At 39.3% G+C, this 21801-nt stretch overlaps 1 protein-coding gene across 5 annotated transcripts in view; it reads left to right on the plus strand.

Annotated features, from left to right (window-relative positions):
* Positions 1 to 21801, plus strand: part of grik2 (glutamate receptor, ionotropic, kainate 2) — a 318702-nt gene that overhangs the window by 182063 nt on the left and 114838 nt on the right. For all 5 annotated transcript variants that reach the window (XM_019354545.2, XM_025911373.1, XM_005459403.4 and 2 more), the window contains exons 9-10: positions 9478 to 9585; positions 14660 to 14773. In XM_019354545.2, coding sequence (XP_019210090.1) covers positions 9478 to 9585; positions 14660 to 14773 — 222 coding nt within the window. The remainder of the gene's footprint in view (positions 1 to 9477; positions 9586 to 14659; positions 14774 to 21801) is intronic.

Consider the following 21801-nt stretch of genomic DNA (forward strand, 5'->3'; position numbering starts at 1 on the left):
CAACATTCTATTTTGATTTCTAAATTGTATAATTATGGTGTGAGAGGAGTGGCATTGAATTGGTTAAGGAGTTATTTAGAAAATAGGTCGCAATATGTGCATTATCTCGGTAACACTTCTGAAAGATTGAAGATTGTATGTGGCGTTCCTCAAGGTTCTATTTTGGGACCTAAACTTTTTAATTTATATATTAATGATATTTGTGACGTATCAAAAAGGTTAAATTCTATTTTATTTGCAGATGACACAAATTTTTATTGCTCTGGAGAGAATTTGAAAGATTTGGTTGAAATTATGACTTCTGAGATGTTAAGATTGAAAATATGGTTTGATGTAAATAAATTATCTTTGAATCTGACAAAAACGAAATTCATGATATTTGGCAATCGTGTAAAGGAGGATGAAGTCATTATGTCCATTGATGGAGAATTGATTGAAAGAGTTACTGAATTTCGTTTTTTGGGTGTAATAGTAGATGAAAATTTGACGTGGAAATCACATATTGAGTATATTAGAAAGAAGATGGTTAAAAATATTTATATTTTGGGAAATGTAAGAGATTTATTAGACTATAAAACAATGCGCATTTTATATTTTTCATTGTTTTTCTCATATTTTAGTTATTGTATTGAAGTCTGGGGAAATACATATGAGAATACTATAAAACCTCTAAACTTATTACAGAAGAAAGTGATACGGATGATTCATAATGTGAAATATAGAGAACATACAAATAAATTATTTATAAAATCGAAATTATTAAAATTAGGAGATTTAGTGAAATTACGGACACTATTAATTATGTTTAAGGCTAAAAATAATATTTTGCCCTTTAAGTTACAAAGAGTGTTTTTATTGTGTTCGGGGAGAGAAGACAGCCGAAGGAAATTTTATTTTAAGCATCAGTTAGCTAGGACTACACAAAGGTTAATGAGTCCAACGGTTAGGGGTATACGACTGTGGAACTCTCTTCATTATAATTTAAAGAATTGTATAAATTTATATTGTTTTAAAAAGTGTTATATGCTTAAAACGATAACTCAATATGAAGAATGTGAATGAAATTGGAGTTCATTGATGAAGGATCCATTATAATTTTTTGTTTTATTTATTTTAATTTTATTTTTCTCCTTGTTACCATGTGGAGTGGTATATTCTGATTGTAAATTTGTATATTTTGATGGTAAATTTGTTGTTTGGTTTGTGGTAGGACCGGAGATAAATGTTAATGTTAGTTTGTTCTCTGATTTTTGGTGCCCACTTGTAATATAAGTTGGATTGTAGATAGGGGGCAGGGTTTAATAAGAATATTTTTCTTCTTCCTGCTCCTTTTCACACATGGTTGTAGTGTTTTATTGATAGAAAGTGTGGTTGGTTTGTTTGAACTATTGTACCAGGTGTGAAATAAATAAATAAAATGAAAATGAAATGAAATGAAAGACATTCCTGCACTATAACTAATTGCTGTTTGTTATCTGGCTTCATTCATCTTCAACTAATACTACAGGAAAATGTTTCTAAAATTTTTAAGATTCACTCTAGGAACCAGGTTCAGCCTTTCTCTGGTTTGTAGTCTTTGGTCTTTAAAATCAGCATCCAGTCAGGTTCCGTTCCAACGTGCTCCTGACTTCAACAACATAGTCAGGCTGTCTGGTGCTTTGCTTTCACACAGGTGAACACAGCTGAAATGAAAGAAGCAGTGGATATTCTCCATCTCCTTCTCATTTAATGAATACTCAGAGCTCCTCGGCGTAATTAGGTGATCAAGTGAAGAGGTGGCTCTCTGTCATCAAGAAAAAACCCAAATGAATTGGCATTTCCATGGAATATTAAAATCCCTAGCCTATAAAACAGGGCTGTTACTGGATTAAATCAATAAATACTATTTATTGGTTTAATTATGTTTGCATCTGGCAATAAATATTTCTCTGTTCTGTATCTCTTTTTCTGTCTAATTTTTCTGTTGTGAAGAAAGCTGATATTTTTACACAGTATAAAGTAAAACACCTATGAGTGCCTGAATTAAAAAAAAGTTTTTGCAAATAACAGTGGGCCAAAATTCCTTCACAGCAATATGAAAGATCCATTGCCAGTTATCTGGTTTGTATATTATATATATCATATGTTATTTCTGCCAAAGACGGCACAACTAGTTGTTAGGTTGTGTTTTCCATAAAGGGCCAGGTGAGTTTAGATGGCTTTCCCTTGGTTAAAGAATCCATTATTAAAACTGGATTTTGTATTTAATCTTATTATTTTTGTCAAAAATTAAAATGTGTTTCATCTGAAACATGTAAGTATGGCCAATATTCTAAATAAATAAATAATTAATGAGGGGAAAAACACTTTTTCACAGCACTGTATATAACTATAACTAAATCTTCCACGTGAATTTTCTTCTGTCATCAGAAGGCCTGGTTAAACAGAAAAAGGTTGTTTGTTTGTTTGTTTGTTTGTTTTTAAAAAGTGGGTTTGGCTTTTCCAGTCTGCTTGCCAAAGTATCCTTGGCCAAGATACTAAGCCCAAGTTGAACTCCAAAGTTTAAAAGGACTGGTTCTTAGATAGCGCTTCTACATAATCAAAGCACTTCACACAACTTGTACATTCACTCAAGCACTCTCTTCAAAGCTGTTTCTAAGTGCTTCCTATCTAACATTCAAATGCATTCATACTCCAATGGATGCATCAGAGAGCAACTTCGGGGTAGTATTTTGCCCAAGGGTATTTGGCAAGCAGACTGGGATTGAAACACCAACTTTCCGGTTAGTAGGTGACCTGCTCTACCACCTAAGCTATAGCCACCCCGAATGCATCCATTAGAGTATGGATGTGTATGAATGTTAGATAGAAAGGACTTTGGCAGAAAAAGCATTACAAGAACGTTACATCCACTCCCAGTCCATGTTAGAATTTCTTTTAAAGACAGGAAAATAGGGGTAATGTGAACTTACATACTAGGGTGGGGCCAAGAAACTGCTTGTCAGTTGCACAATTATTTTAGGCCTCTGCAAATGACTAACTCCTTACAGGTTTTTGTACCACTTCAACACTTATAATAAAAAAAAATCAAATAAATCAAATCTAATCAAAAACATATGGTCCTCACTGTAACTAGTCTAGTGACTGTATACCAATTAAATGAATCTGTACATTTTAATGAATTCATACAATAAATAAAGTTACCAAACTGAAGACACTTTAAGAGGTATGCCTTGAGTATGAATGAAAAGGGTATGCCTCAGTGCTGTGCTGCACATTTCGTTTTACTAAAGTCACTTTTGGAAGACCTTTGCAGTCATTATTAGCTCTCTGTTTGCCTTTTCAGATATATTTCATGCTTTGAACCACAGAGTATGTTTGAACCGCATTGGTTTTGGAGACCATATTGTGGGATAAAGGCAAAGAAGGTCAGCACAGAGGACTTAACTGTGACTTACACAAATATAGTCAGCCCCTCACCAAAATGTGTAATAGACACTACAGTCCACCGTCTCCTTCTCTTGCTTTCTCTCTCTAAAGCATGAAATGGAAACACATGTAGAAGTTGTAGTAAGCTGCAGGAGCAGCACAGGCAAATATTTTATTTAAAGCCAACATGAAAATAATCATGACAAAGCATTTAAACAAACATTATATACACATTTATATTTGAATACATTCTAGCCAGATAGCTCAATTGTTTCTGTCAATTTTGGACCCTGGAATGTACTTTATACCTTCCTTGCTCAATAGTGACTTCTTAGCTTTGAATATATGGTCTCCCTCTGCTGGTACTGAAACTTCTTTATGTGTGTCCATTTCACGTTTTGGAGAGGAAAAGCATGAATTGGATAACGAGGACCAGCATCTTTATAGAAAACGTAGACGTATGCAGCGCCACCACACTGCTGTGCACTTTGTTTTTGTGTTTTTGTGCAATTTTGTTATGTCTTCCTGCAACACTGATCACTTTCAGTCGTCATCAACTGATAGATACTGGTCTCAGCCTGAACCCGGACTTTACTTCAGATTGGACCAAAGTATCCTACCCGAGATTGTGAGACCACCAGGCACTCCTTGGGTTATTGTTGGGAACAACAAGCAATGCTGACGGTGGTGGGAGAGAAAACAAAAGCGGGGATGCAGAGATGACTATCCCATCCAGCTGAGAAAACAACAACACAAACCTCTTCTTTTATCCATCTTTCTCACCAATGCCAGATTCCTCGCAAACAAAATGGAGGAGCTACAATCAGAGATTTACTACAACTGCTTTGTCTGGAAGCATTGCGTACTGATTGTAACTGAGTCCTGGCTCCGTCTGCTAATCCCTGATGTTTCAGTGGAGCTATCAGGTAGGCAGACTAATGATTCCAAGGAATTGGACTACTGGGAATCGGTTCTCTAAAGGAACTGGTTCTCGATTCCCATCCCTAGCAGAGGTAGATAATTTGTCCAGCTGGTCCTCAGAAAGTAACCTGAAACTGAACATACTTAAGACAAAAGAACTAATCGTGGACTTCAGGACTTCAAAGACATTACAGGGACATTACATCGTTACTTCACATAAATCATCTTCTTGCCAGCCTTCTTTGAGCCAATCAGCCTCCAATTTGCATGGTTTAAATTCATGCTCTCCATTGTTCTCCCTTTTAGACTACTTGCTTTTTTGGAATTATTATTGTTTTTATAAAAAATTTTTTTGTCCTTTTCTGCTTTTATTTGATAGGAACAGTGAAGAGTTACAGAAGAGCAGACCAAGAGAGAATGTGCAAAGGGCCAAAGGTCAGATTTGAACCCGGGCTAGCCACTCTCAGCCACATGGCATATGATTGCCTGCTCATCCCAGAGAGCTAATCCAGTGCTTTGGCACCATTTTCTTTAACCCTGACGATGATCATGATCCCTGTGTGTGAAGTTCTCCCATGTAATAGCAGGAGTAGGAGATCCTGCATTCCATTCTGTCAAGGCTATAACCGATTCCCTTCTTGGCATTTCTTGCTGCCAACAGTGCTGTGCAATTGAAAGAGCTTGCTTCAGGCTTTTTACATCTGCAAGCCTTTACTATCTGTTTTTAAGCTCTGGTGAGCACATACAGCATGCTCCCCATACCAATCTCTTGTTCAGTCAGCATTGTCACATTGAATGTTCTAACAGCTTCTGTAGAGTATGGTCTTTTATCAATTGAAATGCATAAAGTCACAGTTTTTCCCAAGGAAGGCAGTACCATGAAGGAAAAAAAAAACTTCTCAGGAAATGCAGAATTCCTGAAAAGTCATAGACATAGAACAAGCCTTACACTCCATAACTCGCATTCTTGATCAAATAGCCCTTAACTCAGCAGGGTATTTAACAACCGGGAAATCGAAAGTGTTGATTGCCCAGATCACACGTTTCCAGCCTGAATGCCCTTTTGATGTTGTTACTGTAGATCCTAGTGATGTGGTATGGATCAGTGAATCTAAGCCAAGTATAAGCCAGGACACCCAGATCTCCTTCTCCCTGTCTGCCTTCTCAATCTCCTCAGGAGAACACCAAGGTGTTCCCAAGCCAGCATGTCCTGGATCTGACCCAAGGCCTCCTCCCCTTTGGTAGGAGGAGCTCTTAGGAGGAGCCATCCTAGCCAGACACCTAAACCACCTAAATAGGCTACTATTTGTTGGAGGAGTACCGGCTCTACTCTAAGCCCCTCTGAATGGCACAGCTTCTTCCCCTATCTCTAAGACTGAGTGCGGAACCCCTTCAGCCGAGTCTTTCTCTACTGCTTCATTTAGGCGGCTTATATCTGCTATCTCATTGTTTCAGTCATTACTTAAGTCATTTGACCATAGTTAACAGTAGGAACACAGATCAACCAGTCAATCAACGCTTCACTCTTATGCTCAGGTTTTTGCAGCAACAGAAACCATGTAGTGTCAACATCACTGCAGACCCTACATCAGTCCATCTGCCAATACGCCCGTCCACTCTCCCCTTACTCACGAATAAAATATTCAGTAGCAAAATATGCTGTTTGGCATTGGCAGAAAAGATTTGGGAAGTTTTTCATGGGCACAAACCACATACTCAACTCTGCTGCTTAACCCACAAATGTATTTTCCTTACAAATGGGTTACCATTCAAGAGAAAACAAACAGGCTTTACAATGGTATAAGGCAATTTTCCAAGAAGTATTGTTACAAGTGTGCAAAGGGGTGTCTGTAGCTAGGGAGGTAGAGCAGGTCATCTATTAATTGGAAGGCCAGTGGTTCAATCATTAGCTGCTCTTGCATGCGAAATATACTTGGGCAAGATACTAACCCCAAGATGCTCTCATGCATTCATAGGAGTTTAAATATGCAATATGCCTAAAGGTTAACTAAAAAGCACTTTGGTAAAAAAAAAAAAAAAAAAAAAAAAAAGCATAGCAAAAGAGTGTATGTGTGAGAATGAGGCAGTTTGCATGAATTGCTTTGAGTGCTCAGGTAGCAAAGACATGCACTGTATAAGAATCAATTCAATTCAATTCAATTTTATTTATATAGCGCCAAATCACAACAACAGTCGCCTCAAGGCGCTTTATATTGTACAATAGATCGCACAATAATAAATACAGAGAAAACCCCAACAATCATATCATATGACCCCCTATGAGCAATCAGTCCATTTACAACAAAGAAATAATTGACCAAATACAAATTTAGTTATTTATGGAGTGTTGCTGCTGCTGCAGCAGCTACATATCATTGCCAGGTTAGAATAAATCATTGTTTTTTGTCTTTTCCAGAGATTTATATTCAACTTGTCATTGCACCAAATTTAATCCAAACTGGCAGAAAGTCCAATAGCAGAGCACCAGTGTGGTTCAGCCATTCCTCCCATACAGACCCCTCCAGGTCTCAATGTCATTGCCTAAATGACTGTTGAAATTCCTTGTAGCATAATTTAGTCCTCAGATGGGGGTACCCTCGAACACCCTGCCCAGTGACTTCAGGAAGGTTGGGTAAATTGAACCATTATGGTAAATGTACTGGTAAATGGACTCATCCTGACAGTTAGGTCCATAACTATTTGGACAGAGACGACCTTTTTCTAATTTTGGATCTCTACATTACCACAATTAATTTTTCATGAAAAAAGTCAGATGCAGTTGACGTACAGACTCTCAGCTATATTTCACTGGGTTCAAGAAAAAGACTGGATAAAAATGTGAGGAACTAAAGCATTTTATAACACCATCCCTTCATTTCAGGGGCTCAAAAGTAATTGGACTAAAATAAAAATAAAATAAAATTTTCATTTCTAATATTTGGGTGAAAACCCTTTGCTGGCAATGACAGCCTGAAGTCTTGAACTCATGGACATCATTAGATGCTGGTTTGCAGGTCTCTGAAAACCTCAGACTTAATTTGGCTGCATCTGTCTCATGTCGCATTACAACGCAAGTTGTCCCAGTGCCACTGGCAGCCATGCAGGCCCAAGCCATCACACTGCCTCCACCATGTTTTACAGATGATGTGGTATGCTTTAAATCATGAGCTGTCCCATGTCTTCTCCATACTTTTTTCTTGCCATTATTCTGGTAGAAGTTGTTGTTGGTTTCATCTGTCTCAAGAATATTTTTTCCAGAACTGTGCTGACTCTTTTGGATTTTTATTTATTTATTTATTTTAGCAAATTCTGATCTAGCCTTTCTGTTCTTGAGGCTTATGAGTGTCTTGCACCTTGCAGTGAACCCTCTGTATTTACTTTCACATAGTCTTCTCTTTATGGTAGACTTGTATATCCATACGCCTACCTTCTGGAGAGTATTGTTCACTTGGTTGTCTGCTGTGAAGAGGTTTCTCTTCACCTTGGAAATGATTCTGTGATCATCCACCGCTGTGAATTCCATGGACATCTTTGTCTTTTTGCATTGCTGAGTTCACAAGTGCTCTCTTTCTTTCTTAGGATGCACCAAACTGTAGATTTTGCCGCTCCTACTATTGTACCAAATTCTTAGATGTGTTTTTTTATTTTATTTTCACAGTTTAAGGATGGCTTGTTTCACCTGCATGGAGAGCTCCTTTGACCACATGTTGTCTGTTCACAGCAAAATCTTCCAAATGCAAGCACCACACCTCAAATCAATTCCAGGCTTTTTATCTGCTTAATCGATAACGACATAACAAAGGAACTGGCCACACCTGCCCACGAAAGAGCCTTTGAGTCAATTGTCCAAACACTTTTGCTCCCTTTAAAAAGAATATGGCACATGTTGAGGAGCGGAAACTCCTAAACACGTCATCCAATTTGAATGTGGATAAACTCAAATGAAAGCTGAGAGTCTGCACAGTAAGTCCATGTCCATTATATAACATAACTGGAATATGTTTCAGTAAACAGATAAAAAAACAAAACTTGTGCCAGTGTCCAAATATATGGGCCTAACTGTACAGTGATTTTTCTGTGCTTCATCATCTGATTCTTTGGGCTCCATCTGTCTGGTCCCCATAGGTTAAGGCCTGACTACCAGACACTCTCCCTAAAGCCCTGCTTTGAGGGATAAGGCCCTGGTAACCCTGATACCAGGCAGAGTAACAATATCCCATGTTGTTTTCTCCATAGGAGTATTGTGAAGTGCTACTCCTCTGTCACCCAGGACCAGTTTGCCTTGGGAGACCTTATCAAGGGCAAACACCCATGATCACATGCATCCTGGGATCACTAGGGCACACAGACCCCTTCAACATGATAAGGTGGCAAGGGATGAATAATAAATATGGATCCTAAATCTCCAAGCACTTCAAAGCTCTGGAGCCAAAACCAGTGACCATGACATTACCATTTGTTTGTTGCAGACTCTAAGTATGGTTTTTGTCAGTTTCAGTTATAAAGTTTCCTTCTATACTACTTAAATAACTGTTTATTTCTGTGTGTTGCCTGATTCTATTAATTGTGTTATATTTACAATTTTGCCCTGACCTGTTGGAATGACACAACATACATATAATAATCTCCACTTGAGTAACATGTCCATGTGTCTGTGAACAGCAGCGGTATCATCGCAGAGGTACCAGACACTGAGTCAAAGGAGTATGACAAATGCTTTCATGCAGCTGAATGAGTAACTTCCAGATTTGTGACTCCCACTCATCTTACTAAAGATAGGCCTCGAAGTCCCCGACTTCCAGGTGGAGAAGTACTGTGATGACTTGCTGTGCCTGAGCAAAAGCCGTCTCTACTCTGAACCACTTTCATGCTACATTGTATTCTATCACACCCCTAAACATCTGTAAAGATTGGGTAATTGCCTCCCCACTGTTATAAATGCAGTTACAAAGTCTGTGCAGACACCTTGATGGCAGAGAAGAGTGTACAGAAAGGCTCTGTGGAAAAGGGAGAAATAGAAAAACTGTCTGTTCTGCTTAGTCTGCAACTTCAACATCAAGAATATATTTAAAAGTGAAACAACAGACTTTATACTATTGGTTGAATGTCTCCTCTTCTATTTTCTGTCTCTCTGCCTTTTCTCTTTAGGCTCACTGGGATGGCTTGACGGGGAGAATCACTTTCAACCGGACCAATGGCCTGAGAACAGACTTTGACCTTGATGTAATCAGTCTGAAGGAAGAGGGGCTTGAAAAGGTTCTGTGTCTTCAATATTTATGTGTTTGTGCGCTCAGAGGTTCACCTTATATGACTGTATATGTGGCAATGGGATGATGAGATAACACACAAAATGAAAGGGTCAATGTAGCAGGGAACATAAATGATCAAAATGCGCATCAGTAATGTCTGTGTAGACCTTCACCTGTGCTCATGGACCTATGACAGACATGCACAGATTTATTTTGATTCGTCTAATAGACGGTATGGTAAAGCTCCTCATAGTATAAGACCCTCACCAGGCGTCTTTGACACTTTTATTTAAACTGTGTTGTTTATTGTAGACTGTCCTCTTTATCATGCTTCTGTAACACAGCCAGGTTACTGTCAATACCTTTGTTTTTAATTCTTCAATTCATTTTTATTTTTAGAGCGTCAGTTCATAATGACAGTTGTCTCAGCTGCCAGTTGCAGGGTAGGAGACCATGAACAACAAAAATGACAAAACACAAACTACAGGAGAGACTAGATCAAAGATAATGACGTGCCACAGTGGCATATAAACACATGGGGAATTAAAAGAGGGAAATCCTCAGTGCTTAATGAGAACTTCAGCAGCATACCATACCTGAACCAATAGCAACACAAGTACCTTAACCTTACCTCATCCTGCCTTAACTGTAGCTTTTATCAGAAAGAAGGTTTCCAAAGCTACGGCCTCCCCAAACCTAACCTATGTGCCTCTCTGCAACAAGCCTCTCAAGCATCATAGCAAACAAGCTGGGTAGACACATAAGTACATGAGCAGAACAGAAATGCATGACAATCCAGGCTGACAGAGCAGTACCAACAAGGCAGACCAACCTGTCCCAAAGCCTGTTGAACCGCTGTATCAATGCAATGACTGAGTACAAGAAAGCCTACAACTCAATCCTCCACACATGGATACTGGAGTGCCTGGCACTGTAAAGGCTAATACTGAACTAAGTATCATAAACTCAATGGGACTGTGGAAGATAATGCTGAGGACAGCTTCAAAGAAAGCTCACAAGTTGCCAGATTATACCAGAATATTCTGTTCCCGCTGTTGTTATGCACAGGCCTCAACCTCCTCTGCCAGCTCATCACAAAGAATGGATAATGATTCAGGAGTGGGGTGACCATCATGAATGACATCAAACTGTATTTATATTCAACTTGTCATTGGAGCGAGCCGAACATCCACTCACTAATCCACCTCATGACGTGGTGAATCTGAAATTTCCACACCAGGAAATTTCACTCGGACTGGATAAGTCTGAGTTCACATTCAAATATTTGCACTGGTTGCGACATACAGGAAAATAAATATAATCAGCATTCTTCTTTTTTTATTATTCATGCTTGAAGGTTTAAAAACTGAAATCTATTTCACAGATGAATCAAATATTTAAATATTACGCATGTTATAATGCAAGAACGCTGGATTGCATCTTTCCTCTGTGGTTGCTTCCTGTTCTCTCTATAGTACAATACAGTACAATATAATATTTTACATGGAAATTTAGCTGAATTTACATTAATATTTATTTATCCATTCATCCATCCACTCTCTTCCACTGGAACCTATCCCAGCTACCATAGGATGAGAGGTGGAGTACAAACGACCATGAAGTAAGGCTAACAGAGAGACACAGACATCTAAAGACACATTCACACCTTCATGCCCACAATTTATTTAGTAAATTTTATTGTTCTTAATAATTTAGCAATAAAACACATGAAAAATGATATTTATGTCACCGTGAAAAACACGCAAAAATTGTGGAGGGTATTTGTGGTTTCCACAAAACAACAACAGTATATGAAAATCTTCTGAAGATGAATTCAAAAGATCTTTGAATTAAAATATATTTCATATTAAGACCACTATCATATCATATCCAGCTGTTTGAGCAGCTTGAACATCTTCTTTTACAGCAGTTTACAAAAAGCAGTGGCCCCAATTTAATTTTAGGAAACTTCACAACACTCACTGATTTAAACCACTAACAGCATTTTAGAGATGTGATGATGATGATGTTGAGCTTAAATCTGTGCCAGAGTCAGCATACAGACACATGCTGCCCTCATCCTTTGATTTTGTTTGACACACTGTGTCTATGTCACCTGTTTAACTCACTGGTTTCATGAATTTATCAACTGTTGAACCTCTGCAGTCATACTGGTCTGTTTTGGGGTCATCTAACACCAAATGATAAAATAAGAACAATAATATCTGAGCTGTCCATGGCTGTAGCTCATGTGAAACTGTGATATGATCATGATCAGAACACAGTCTAATATTCTCTAACTGTTAAACCTGAACTTAACTTCTCAGGTTTAGCAGTACTCATCCAGTACACTCAGAGTTATTGTGACTGTAATCGTTCCTTCTTTTTGTTCAAATAATTACTGAGAAGGAAGAGCAACAACCATTTAGATGTTTTTAAATTAGCAATCAAAATATAATCACATGACTGACAAACAAAGTGCTCAATATTAGAGCATGATTATAGTAGAGCGGTCCAAATGATGGTCTGTTTGTTTCTTTAACACTTACAGCTGTAGCATACTGCTCTGTGGCACAAAAAAAGCCATATATGTCCGACTATACGACTTCCAATCTGTCTGTTTATATCATGGCGTCTACATGTCAGCCATGTTTGTGCATCTATATCTACTTTTTCCTCACGGGAATCTCTCCAGTATTCAGCACTCAATTTAAGATTCATGAGATTATCTGTGAGAAGAGAACCCCCAACGCTGCTGATACAAATAATAAAATAATATTCTTGCATGCAACTGCAAACACTTCACACTTCAGGATCCTCAGTGGTGCTTGCCTCTCAGCAGCTCCTGACCTCTGGTTTGTGTACCGTGTGTGTCTGTGTCTCTATAAATAATTTACCCCATTAATAAAACCTCTCAGAAGTCCTCCAGTTTCATGAAGCCTGAATTAAAGAGTTGATTTGCAATTACAAAACCCATCTCAGGCCCTCACACAGTGCATCAGAAGTGCCCCTAAGAGTGTGTGGCTGGAGTATTTGTGGTCCCTTTTACTGATGCTCAGGGCAGACAGGTTGGTGGAGTGTGGGAGGTGCTGGGGTGAAGCAGGAGACTTGAGGGAGAGATGAGAGAACACGAGAAGCCTTGAGGCATAATCTGATAGCTGTGCCGACCTCTTCTTCCTGCTTTTCTCCCCAACCGCTCCTCCTTTTAGTCCTCTTCAGTGTTGTCCTCCATCAACCCTCCAAAAGGCCACATTCTTGATCTAGATCATTTTTAACATTGTTCCCTGTGGAACTCTAGAAAAGTGCCCCCCGACAGTGCTGAGAGTTCACATTACTGCCAATGTGTCATAGTGGTGCTCTACATTATTGTCAGTAGGTAACCAGAATGGAAACAGGGGAAGATAGGTCAGCATTTTACATTAATACACCTTTTAGTACTACTCAAAAAAAGTCTTATTGTCTGTAAGGACATTTTGCAGAACATAAACTTGCTCCTTTTTTGCTGAAGCAGATGTTGCATTCACATTAACTGCATTTCTTTAATGTTGCAATACAAAAGGTTAAGAGTGGAAACGTCCTCCAGTTTTCACTTCCTAATGAAACATGCGTTTGGTCCTGTGTGTTATGACCATTTCTCTCCTCTCCTCTTTGTGTTTTGTTTCTCTTGTTGTTTGTCATCTCTCTGTCATCCTCTTTCCTTCTTTTCTTCCCTGTCCTCTTATTCCTCCCTGTTAACGTTACTATATAAAACACATTGAGATGACTATTATTGTGAACTGGCACTGTACACATATCACTGCAGCTCTAATTACTGTCACCTTCATGTGTGTTGAATTTCCTCTCATTCACTTTGCCCTACAAAGTGCATCTACATTTAAAGTGTTTTGAAATACAGCCAGAATAAACCCTGTATAATACTGAAAATCCTATTATGGTGTATAATAAATATAATAAACTGGGGTGCAGATAACTGGTACACAGGTATGCATGCGCGACAAAAATTAGGAATGCGTAGTGACACCAAGCGCCTTTGCGTACTTATACTTGCTGTATAATAAATAAGTTTTAACAAAACATTAGCAAGAGCTAATGTTTGTGTCAGGGTTTGTGGACCCAAATTTCCGGTCAAAGAGTGCGTTTATTTACAGTGGGAATATGAACAATACATGATAGTTTCTAAAGACATGGCTTCCGTCAACGTGCTCCCGACTCCCGCACAGTGCTCACGATCCGTGGCGTGAATGGTGAAAACTCCCACACTCTGCTCCCGGGACACACTCCTCTCCAGGTTCCCAACAAGACGTGACGATCAGTCTGGGGTACTCACAAACACCAGCTAAGATAGTTTCACCTCAGAGCTGAGGATGTACTGACTACGTAACTCAACGAGCCAGCATCGACTGAAGCTCGGCCACACGGTTAAGTAGAGGCCCGCTGACGAGGATGAGCGGCGTCACCCTGTGAGACTTGCTTCAGCTTGGGAAAAACCTGCCGGCCTGGTGATGCCCATAAACTGGCACGCTGGATACACACACACACGTACACATAAAGGAGGAAGCAGGGGATTGGGAAGGGAGCCATCACAAAGACAGGCCGACCAGCGAGGACTGCCAGACCATGACAGTTGGTTTGTTATCTCTAGCTGTTTCCTGAAATCTTTCTCTGAGTTTACGGCATCAGTTTCTTCAAACAGACTGATGATGCCAGGAATGTCATTTATACCATTGTTTATAAGAGCCATTTCTGATACTGGGTAAAAAAAATTTTTTTATTTTATTATTTCTTTTTCTTTCTTTCTTTTTTTTTTTGCTATTTTTTTTCTCACACTGAACAAGTTTCAGATAAATTGATAAATGGTACTCTTCTTAGGGATTATTAAAGTGTTCTGATTCTGATTCTTCTTGAACAAGAAAGGGTAAAAAATTCCAAAAAGAAAGCAGGATAGTTTATAAATACGTATCAAGATGTGAAGTCATTAAATCTAACACTTCATGCTCTCATGTATGTCTGTATCAATGGATTTTGCATGTACTCTATCTGCCTTCTAACAGAAGAAGAATTAATTAAATATTTGTTTACAGATTGGTACCTGGGACCCTCCGAGTGGCCTAAACATGACAGACAACCAGAAAGGGAAGACAACTAATGTCTCTGACTCCTTGTCCAATCGATCCCTGGTAGTGTCTACTATACTGGTATGATCACTTTTCTTTGAGATCTTCAGCTTAAGACTGTATAACATGACACCTCCTGTGGAGAAATATGTCATTCAGAGTTCTCTGGTCTATTTTTCTGGCTCTTTCAGAACAGTATTGCAGAGTCTTCCTCATAGCATATTACACAATAACGAGTGTGCTTTGAAACACATCGCTAAATCTTACTAAGGCTACATCCACATGTACACGGGTATTTTGGAAAACGCAGATTTTCTATGCGTTTGCACCTTTCGTCCACATGTAAACGGCGTTTTCGGTCACTGAAAACTGAGATTTTTAAAACTCCTGCCATGGTGGAGATTTTTGAAAACTCTGTTTTTGCGTTTACGTGTGTACAAGGAAAACGGAGAAAACACAGCGTCAAAGGTGTGCGCCCTTTTCGACGTCACACTGTGCACCACGTTATTGTTTCGGTGAAATGAATTTCTACAATGGCGCACTTAGACAAAACACATTTACTGTTAATTTTACTCTCTGCAGTGTTTAAATGCTTACATATACACACACAGTTACTGTCCCTTCACACATACGACTCGGTTCTGCTTCTATGCGCCATCTTTGTTTTCTCTTTTCCACCCAGGCTTCTAGACTTCTGATTGGCCAACATTTCTACACGGTTAGGAATATATCGCCACCTGTTGCTTTGGCATGTTCCCGGCAGCGTTTTCCTTCGTTTTTGGCATTTACGTGTGGACGGGATTTTTTTAAAAACAAAAACGGAAAATCTCAGTTTTCAAAACTACCTGTGTACGTGTGGACGTAGCCTAAAGCTTTTGAGTACATTAGCTCATCTTACCAATTAGTATATAGTGTGCTGTCAAGACACAATATCAATATGACACAATACGTTGGTATGTCTAATATGAATGTCAGTACACACACTGAAAGCACAAGGCTCAAAAAAGCCTCCAATGCCTTCATCTCCCAGGAACTGCTTGCATACTCTCGCCACCCAGTACTCACCACCAGTATCTTAGTATCTTAACTTGGTATCACAGCAAAGTCTGAACTGTACAAGCATACAGAAGTTGCAGTAAGTTTCAGTGAACTTCAATAACAGCAGAGGGAGATTTTTTTAAGCCACCATGACAATAATCACAGGAAAGCATTAAATGTAAATACATATTAGCTGCCTAGGTTAATAGTTTCTGATGATTAATGACCCTCAAATGTACTTCATATGTCTTTTGATTACTAACAACCTCTTGGCTTTAAATACACTATCTCCTCCAGCAGCAGCTGCAGCTTCTGCATGCATTAATGCAGCTTCTGCATGGGTGTCCATGTCATGCTTTGGAGAGACAAAGCTTGAAATGCACACGGTGGACTGGCGTGTTAATTGCATGCTTTGCCATGATGCTGGATTGAGAGATCTGAGCATTCGTCAGTGGATCTGCCTGCTCAGACCATCACTGATCGACTGCCAAAGCAGACATGCTGAATGATGTTACAAGCACCATAACACTCTCCCCAGCTTCCACAGACCCTTTCACATCTTTCAAGGCTGAAGGATTGTGAACAAAAATCTACTTTCAATGTTTTATGTTTAGTATTTATAGTATTCACATTAGTACTTGATTATTATTAAGTAATTTTAATACCAATGAAAACAATAGGCTTATTGATACACAATGATCTGGAAACTAAACACTTCATGTAATTTTTCAATTACATTTAATTACATAGCTCCTGTGCTCATGGGCATAGGCGTCATGAAAATGTTGCTATCTATGTAATAGAATACATGAAAATCATTCAGGTGCAACAAATACAGAGGCCCTTAAGCTCTTCTCTTTCACTTTGAAATAATTGCTCCCAAATCTTCTCATTAATTAATCACACCTTATTTAATATTAACGCCTCCATGTTAGCACACATAAAAGCATAAAAAAAAACCTCCTTTCTTCTTTTGTTTCTTCTTTTTTATTAGCTTGTCTCGAGATATAAGAGTCAGAATGTCATGAGCTGGCTGTCAGTTATCAACCCACGTCTGTCTTTTCTTGGGGGCAGGGGGGTCAACCTGCTTTGTGTTCGTGATGCATCTCTACACTTCTACAATGAATTAACTTGTCAAAAGCTTATTTGTGTTTCAGCAGTGTTTCTGCTCATGTTCAAGACTTGTATAAATTTTAGAAATCGTGTACATCAGAAATATTATTGGCTGGCTGAAAACAATAAGGACAGATGATGTAATGTTTATTAGCAAAAACAAATGGCTTCATGCGTTTTAAGCCTCTTTGAGATTAAGAAAAAATCCTGACCCCTTTCTCTTTTTTGCTCCTTGTTCCTACACGGTTATTAACCCCAGGATTAGAGGAGATGCTGTGGAGCTGCTGATTAATGTCACAGCACCACATCTGTGTTTCATATAATTACATTTAACATCAAAGGTTCATCAGTTTTATCTCTTATAATTCACATATTTTGGAGGTAAAAATGACCCGTTGCCAAAGAAGACCTCTCTTATCAGAGGACATTTTGCTTTACTGAATAATGTTGAAACATTTTGTTTCAAAGCTTCTTTTATGTTTTCATTGTGGGGAATAAATGCACACATTGTAAAAATGCCCCCTCAAAATCTAAGTCTATGCCTGTGGCTGTGGTTATGAACACACAGACAGCACAGAGTGTTGCGTGTGAGTACCATGGCACTAAAAGGAAATTTCAAGAAGAAATTCATAGTAAAGCCATTTATTAGCCTGATATCGAAGAAGCAAGTGTAAAAATAACAATATCAAGTAAATTGCGGGTTGTCATTATTTATCACAGGTCTTCTTTCTTTCCGCGCATGCTGTGAAGTGATTGGATTGTAGTTATTAGCAAAGACTCTCCACCGCTGTAATTGCCATATCAGGATTGAGTCATGGGGAGATGCGTGATGGCTGTGAGCAGCAAAGAAAAGGAGGGAGGGCTGACAATAATTGGGTTTGTTACATTTGATTGATGCACACTTTCATCTAGCTTCTCATCATTTTCTCCTGGATTATGTACTATAAAACATGATGTAATTACTCTTGAGATCTTGGCCTATCAACAGTTTATCTACTCAGGAAATCATTCCAGTTATGCTGTTGAGAAAATGGAGTACCTTTAGGCTAATAGCTAGAGCTGTGGATAATATACCATGTAATGTCCTGGAGAGAGCAAGGACCAGACTTGCTTTCATTGTCACAGAAACAACCAGTTGTTTTTATGATTCACTGCAGGGGAACAGTAGAGCAGAGTGTTTTGTACGTAATGTAAACTAACATTTAAATTCAATTAAGGTGTCGCAAAATATTATTTGGAGGATTTAACAGACAGTTTTCTCAGCTACAAATCAAAAAGGCCACCGTGACAACTTAATATGTTAAGTCACCAGTTGATTAAACTGCAAATCATATCTTAATTCATCATTATTATACTGTAAAACTAAATGCTCAAATTAATGATAGATTAGGCAGTCTAAACTTATTTAAATTTATCAAATACAGTTTCTACTACCATGAAAAGGGTAAGACATCTGTTGGGTTTTCTCTCTTGTTGAGTTACCAAAATCTTGATTAACCAGCTGTTTTGCAGGTGAAGTATCATCTTACTATATTTTAAAGTAACTCCGGAGGTGGAGTGGAGAGTTGGTTGTTCAGTGGTGGTTCCTCCCCTGCTTGCTCCAGTCTTCATGCAAACTATTCTAGAGCAAAATACTAATCCCACTTTGGTCTCCGATGCATCCATTGGAGTGTGAATGTCAGAGAGGAAGCACTTGAGCATACAAAAAGTGCTTGTATGAATGGCTAAATGAGGCATATTGTATAAAGTGCTTTGTGTGCTCAGGTAGAGTAAAAAAGCACTATATGACAAACAGTTCATTTACCATTTACTTTTTGTGTTCCCCTATAACTGTGCAGTGTAGAGACACAATATGCACAACGTGCAGGAAAGTTTAGGGGTTTTTATAGCAAATTATGGAAGTTAATTCAAATGTTATGTACATTTTGTTATACTGACTAGTTTAATGATTACAAGCATTCATTTATAGTTCATTTCTTCAGGTTGTGGTTATCACCATGTTAAAACAGTAAAGCTATCAATCTGCTCAACCACATGGGTGAGCACATAAGGCTTTTTCCATTGCTTCTTTCTTGGTGTGGTAGTTGAAGGGAGATGAGTAAGCATGAGTAACGTATATAGACTCTAAAAGATGAAACCATCATTTCACCCACTGGGTTTGGATTCCACATTTTCAAGTTTTCGTGTTTCTTTGTAAATTATCAATGTGACCAGGCTTGGTTATCAAGCTCTAAAAACAAATTGTATGAGTGCAATGCACACATATCTCTGCTATTTAGGACTAATACATTATTAAAACTGCACAAGACAATTCCATTAAAATTCTCTAGTGGAGCATAGATGAGGCCTTCTAGACAGCAACTGGGTACTACACCCTGTGCTACCACCTATTTATCCATTACAGCAGCCACATCCCTAACTTTTAAGTCCGTTACACATTGAATGTGTTGTGAGAAAAGAATTTGAAATTCTGAATTTTCCAGATCTGTAATACTTGTGTAACATAGACACACAACAAACGTGCTGCATTTTTGTGGAAAGTTTTTTGTCAGAACGTGAAAAATGGGTGGGGGTCCTGGTAACTTGATCCAGTTGAGGTAACATGATCCATTGCTGTTGTCATCATCTTGTGAATCACACTTGGTCTCATCACTCACCACGCCTTGGAAAACCATACTGGGGCAAATTTCATACCCAAACTACAGATCACACAAACCCCTCCTCCACATTAAGACTTTTTTTTTTTGCTTCTTTTTCCCTTGTTTCATGTTGGTAATCATAAGCCTACCACCAGAACCGTTACAGCTTTACCATATAAAAAACCAATTCCGAAAATGTTAGGACTTAATTATAAAAATAAAAAGAAAATGCACTGTTTTTCAAATCTTGGAAAACCTCGATTTATTCACAATACAAGATAGAAATCATCAAATGTTTAAACTGAGACATTTTAGTATTTCATGCAAATATCTGTGTAGGTTCTCAGTCATCCAGGTCATGGAAATTTAAAGAGGAAAGAAAAGCAACTGGAATTCTTTCAATCAATTCACCTCCCATCCAAGAAGCGTCTTCAGTTCTAAAAGCAAATGATAGAGTCCCAGGTATTTAAACCCTAGTGGGAGTTGTGGGACATGTGGACTAGTGGGACATGATCAATAGAGGCTTGTGAACCACTATTGATGATGTCCCTCATCACTTCAGCCAAGGTGTGAAAAAGGGCATGGGTGATTATCAGCAGAGGTGTCGGGTGAAACCATTGTGAGACCGTCCATCGCCCTATCATGTAACCTATTGAGATCACCTGATGAAAGGTGTGAATGGGCTTTAAAGCAGCTAAGAAAGGATCTTAAAACTGCACTGTAGATGGCAGACAGCTGGTGTTGTAAGCCACCACATGTTTTAAGAGCTTTCTTAATATTTTTTTTTTCCTTCTGGCTTAGAAGGAATATTTGCTGCCTGGTGCTGCAGGGTACTGATTACTCCAACACGGCAGTGAAAGTGGGTAGGTAATGTGTTGCTTAAGCTGCGACGTGTGGAAAACAGGGTCCGGTCACTTAATCAATTAGTGACAAGGTTGATTGTGGCTGTGATCTTGTACAGGCCAATAAACCTGGGAGTGAGTTTCTTTGATTCACTATGGAGTTTCAGGTGTCTCGTGGAGAGCCAGACCCAGTCCACTGGTTGAAACAAATTGCCGGGGAGATGTCAGGAACAATGTTGTTTGGTATATTTAGCACTGAACTGAGAAATAGCGGCCTGAACTTTGATTCAGGCCAGCCAATATTGACAGAACAACAGTTAGGCTGCATGTACTTCAACCTTTGTCTCCTGGTGGTCAAAGATGGGCGGGTGAACGCCAAGACAGACTTTGAAGATAGTGAGACTTAGAGGAGGAGAAATAGAGGTTGTTAAACAGCTCTGCCCAAAGCAGATAATGGGGCCAAAGAGACAGCTGAGTGGAAACGAAGCATCTCAAAAAGCATCCATGGCGGTGAATTGGGGCCCCCTATCGAAAACAATTTCCTTGAGGAACCTATGTAGCTGGATGACGTATTCCGAAAAGAGTTTGGCCATCCGTTTTGCAGAGGAGGCCCAACAAAACGACTAGGTGTACCGCTTTGGAGAAGTGATCTAAAAATTGGAGGACAGTATCAAGAACATCAACTGACGGAAGTCTGGTGACAAAATCAAGACCAACGAGGGACGTCTGGGAACAGGGAGGGGGTTAAGGTCACCAGCAGAAGGTCGGGTGGAGGATTTGGCCCAAGCGCAGATGTCACAAGCAGAAACTCATGGACGTCCCAACCCACAGAGGGCCACCAGAAGGCACGTCCTTCTCTCTCCCCAACCGGTCGTGGCAGATGGCCGCCCCTCCCTGAGCATGGTTCTGCCGGAGGTTTCTTCCTGTTAAAAGGGAGTCTTTCCTTCCCACTGTCGCCAAAGTCCTTGGAGGGAACGCAAAAACAGGATGGGTGCAGTGGTGAACCAGTCCATGAGGTCCTGGAAGGCCTGCATGGCCTCTGGGAGAAGTCTGAAGGGTTACACGGCATCAAATAAAGCCCTCCTGGAGAGCCTCTGTAATGTACTCTTCCTTAGCCTTGTTCTCCTCAGGGAATAAGGAGAACAGGGGACCTAATGAGGCACTGGATGGAGTGCTAGTGATGGTACTGCTAACTCCTGATGAAGAGAAGACTGAACAGTTTACTGAAACAGGGGGAACATCATTAAAATCCCTCCTGCTGGTATGAAGGAGAAACAGCCTAAGAAACCTTAGGCGAAACAAGCAAAACCTTCCAAACTTGCATGAAGGGAGGTGCCAACCAAGAAATTGGGGTATATACCCATAGGAGTGTATTGAAAACTAACAGTGGAGCAAAAGAAGGCCCTCTGAGAGGCCCACCAGGCCTCTGCACAAGGGGCTAAGAAATAATGGGTCCAGAGGCTTCGGTCACCCTGGA

Source organism: Oreochromis niloticus, linkage group LG11 (genome assembly GCF_001858045.2).
Source record: "Oreochromis niloticus isolate F11D_XX linkage group LG11, O_niloticus_UMD_NMBU, whole genome shotgun sequence".
NCBI classification, from domain to species: Eukaryota; Metazoa; Chordata; class Actinopteri; order Cichliformes; family Cichlidae; genus Oreochromis; species Oreochromis niloticus.